General features: G+C 29.0%; 1 protein-coding gene across 1 annotated transcript; it reads right to left on the minus strand.

Annotated features, from left to right (window-relative positions):
- Window positions 1-1137: 1137 nt before the first annotated feature.
- MED32 (mediator of RNA polymerase II transcription subunit-like protein) lies at window positions 1138-2380 on the minus strand. The gene is made up of 2 exons (XM_079059016.1): window positions 2172-2380; window positions 1138-1725 (listed from the first exon to the last, which is right to left on the minus strand). The coding sequence occupies exon 2, from the start codon at window positions 1710-1712 to the stop codon at window positions 1272-1274; it is 441 nt and encodes a 146-aa protein (XP_078915142.1). The 5' UTR covers window positions 1713-1725; window positions 2172-2380; the 3' UTR covers window positions 1138-1271.
- Between the last annotated feature and the right edge of the window lie 1289 nt (window positions 2381-3669).

The following is a 3669-nucleotide window of genomic DNA, read 5'->3' on the forward strand; positions in this document are numbered from 1 at the left end:
TAGCATTGTATGATATTTTCTTTACTATGTTGATATTTGGTAATATTGCAACAGGAGTCTCATTTGTTCTTTATTTGGAGCCTAATGAAGTGGTTAAGCCTCTACCCATAATAGTGGGCATAAAAGCTATTGATCCGAAGAAAAGGTTCGAATAAAATATTCAAAACAATATAGGTGATTTCATGACTCGGGCCATGATTATAAGTAGGTTGTGGTCTCGGATCATTCGTAGAGAAGAAAGCAAAAAAAAGAGAAAGAAACATGTGGATTAGGATATGTTATTTGTTAAACTTTGTATTTCTTTTTTAACTTGTGGTACTTATTATATTTAATTTATGATGGGAATAATATATTTGCTTCAAGTTACAAAATCATTAGATTGGGTATTTTTATTTTTAATTACAATTATAAAAATACTTGATACAAAGTAATTGTTAAAATGAAAAATTATAAATATAAAAAATGCATAGTGATGCAATTCCATTTTTCTGTACCATGTCATAGATGCTCTATAACATTATATCGGTAAAAGCGTTAATTAAGGGTTTTGTAGTGATGCTTTATAGCATTTCAGATAGTGTTTCGGTAATGTTCTTGGTATTTCGAAGATTTTCTTCATATTTCAGATTATCCAATGTGTAAAAGGACAATCTTATTTAACTCGTTTTTTTTTTTTTCATTTTTTGTACAACATAGTAGTGTTCAAAGAAGGAACTAAAAAAGTAAGTCCCTAACAAGGAAAGAAACTAAAAAAAATCAACATATCAATGGTTATGTTTTCCTTGTGCTCGATCCTTAGACCTTAGTGCACTTGTTAGGCACATAACTACAATTTAAGGTGAAATTTTCTACTAATTGTTCCATAACTTAGATTAGAAAATATCACTCAATTCAATCAATTTATTAATGTTCAAGGATTGAGTCATATGAACATTATTCAACCTTCAATTTTAAATGGGTTCCAATACTTATAATCATTGGCATAACTATATGCAATTAGCTACAAATATACTTCAATTTTTTCATGATTCTTCAAATTACTTGTCATCAAATTGTGTGCTTACTTTTATTGTACAACTCCCATCAAACTTCTATTCATTTGTCAAGTCTACCATGAAAGAACAAAACATGTAGATATAAATTAACAACTTTTCTTATATTCGATCCAAAAAACAGTTAGTTTGATCACATTCAAAGTAAAACTTTAATCCAGTCATAACAAACTGAACAAACAATCTAAAAAAACAGTAACTGGATTAATCAAAGTGAACCTATTGAGTTGAATCTTCATGAAACCTAGCATCAAAAGGAGCAGAATTATGTTGTGGAATCCCTAAATTGCCCCCGGATCCTGAACCTTGTTGAAGCTCAATCACAAGCCATCTGACAGCTTTACTCATCTGCTCCAACCGGACAGCACTGATAGGTGGCAGTCCAGGTGTCACAGGCTGACCTGGCTTTCCAGCAACTGAACCAGTGGCTTCATCCACTAAGCATTCAGACCCTATTCTCAGTTTCACAGACTCCACAAACTCCTCAGCCTGATCACATGACACCCTGAACAATTCCCACCTCTGTTTGAGGTTTTCTAGGGCGGCATCAGTGGCGGCAGTTACCTGGCCATTAGCAGCATCCTTGGTTTCAAGGGTGTTAGCTATTGCACCCACGAATTCTAGATAAGCATTGTTCAAAGCATCAACAATGTTGTCCATTGATTGAATTTTGCTGCAACAGAAAGAAAAGTTTAGAGATTGATTGATGAACTGTAGTTGCATATAAATGGTGAAATGGAGATTATATGAATTGAATACTTCATTTCATCATGATAGTTGCCCTTGTCCTCCTTTTCAGAAATTAGTTCGATTTAACACAGTCATGAACGACTAAGTATGGATTATTAATGAATAGCATTGAAAAATCGACTGAAACCCCATTGATCGAAGGGTAACATATATTTTAAGAATCATCCTTGGCAAAAATTGAGATCAGTTCCCTCTCAAGTTAATGGAGGACTCAAATTAGATAGGAACTGAAGTACTAAGACAAAGAATTTATATTGCTTCCTATTTGGACATAATTTACAGAAACAAAGAGATTAAATTGAGCGATATAATGAAAAGTAGGAGCCGTTTTAAGAAGCAACAACGTAGATGAACAGAAAGAAAACGCACCTTGTTAAGAAATACAGAATTGGGGAAATCAACTGTAGGGATTACAGAAATTGATCGAAGGAGATGAGTATATGACGATGGAATTGGCTCGGGACACCAGAAATTTTGAGCGAGCGTAGAAGGTTGAATGCTTTGTTGCCTGGTTCTGCACCTAGGTCATCTGATCGGACCGGATGAGCTCCACCCACAATAAAACGGGTCTTGTTTCGGATAGATGCCACGAATTATGTTAAAAGAATATTAACATAAAAAAAATTTTTAATTTCTTTTATAAAAACTCAGTTTTATCCTAATATTATTTTTGGGTATGTTAAAATCAGAATTTTATAAGTTCTTTTTTAATCATTGTGATTTGTTATCATATGCTTTCAGAATAACATAAAATAAAATTCGTTAAAAACCCTTAATTTTATAAACCTTTTACGCTTTTATGTTTTTTACTTTAAGTATATTGCCAAACACAATGCTAATTAGATTTTCACTAATATATATTCTATTTTTTTTTATTAAAATAATATTGTTAATTATGTTATCATAAACTTATAACAAAATAAAATGTTCATATACAATAAATTTGAATTAATTATTAATTTATTAAAAAATAAGGACAAATTGTAATAAAGTCCTTACATATTGGCCTCATTATCGATTTAGTCCTTACATATTTTTTTTATTCAATTAAGTCTCAAATACCGGTAATCAATTTAACCCTTTGACCAGGTTAACAGGTCATCCAACTTTGAAAAATTACATTTTTGGCCCAGATTTCAAAATTTATTACAAATTTGGTCCAAAATTTACACTTTTGGCCCAGATTTTAAATTTTGTTACAAATTTGATCCAAAATTTACCTTTTTTGCCCAAATTTTAGAATTTTATTATGAATTCATCTTAACTTTAGTTTTTTTACAACTTCTTTTCTCAAAAATTTGTTTCTAATATGTTCTTTTTTTATAAACTCATATTTATACAAAAAAAACATATTTTCACATAGAAATCTTATATTTTCTATATAAAAACTTTTTTTAAAAAGTTTTTTGTATATGAAGTATCTACTTATAAAAATAGGTTTGTCAAAAACTAGTTACACTCATTTTAATATTATTTATTTGTTTTTTAATCACATTTATAGGACAAATAATGTCAGTTCTTAATTGTAGTTCATAGAAATTTTCATTTTATTCCTAAGAATGTGGAATTTGTAGATATTAAATTAACAATAAATATGTTTCATTACAGTATATATCCTTTTAACCGTTTTATTTGTTTTGAATTAAATAAAATTTGTTAAACCTCAATTACAATATTTACACCATGGAATTAAATAAATATATTTATTAGCATTTGGTCATAATCTTATCTTATATAAAATATATTTTTTTAATAATAACTAATACTACCAACCAATCTAAATTTCTTTTACCATTTATCAACAACCTAAAAACTAAAACTACATTATATATGAAAGTTTAAAATATATATAATATATTAATATTAT

The sequence above is a fragment of the Lactuca virosa genome, chromosome 7 (assembly GCF_052849685.1).
Source record: "Lactuca virosa cultivar CGN04683 chromosome 7, Lactuca_virosa_CGN04683_v6, whole genome shotgun sequence".
NCBI lineage: Eukaryota > Viridiplantae > Streptophyta > Magnoliopsida > Asterales > Asteraceae > Lactuca > Lactuca virosa.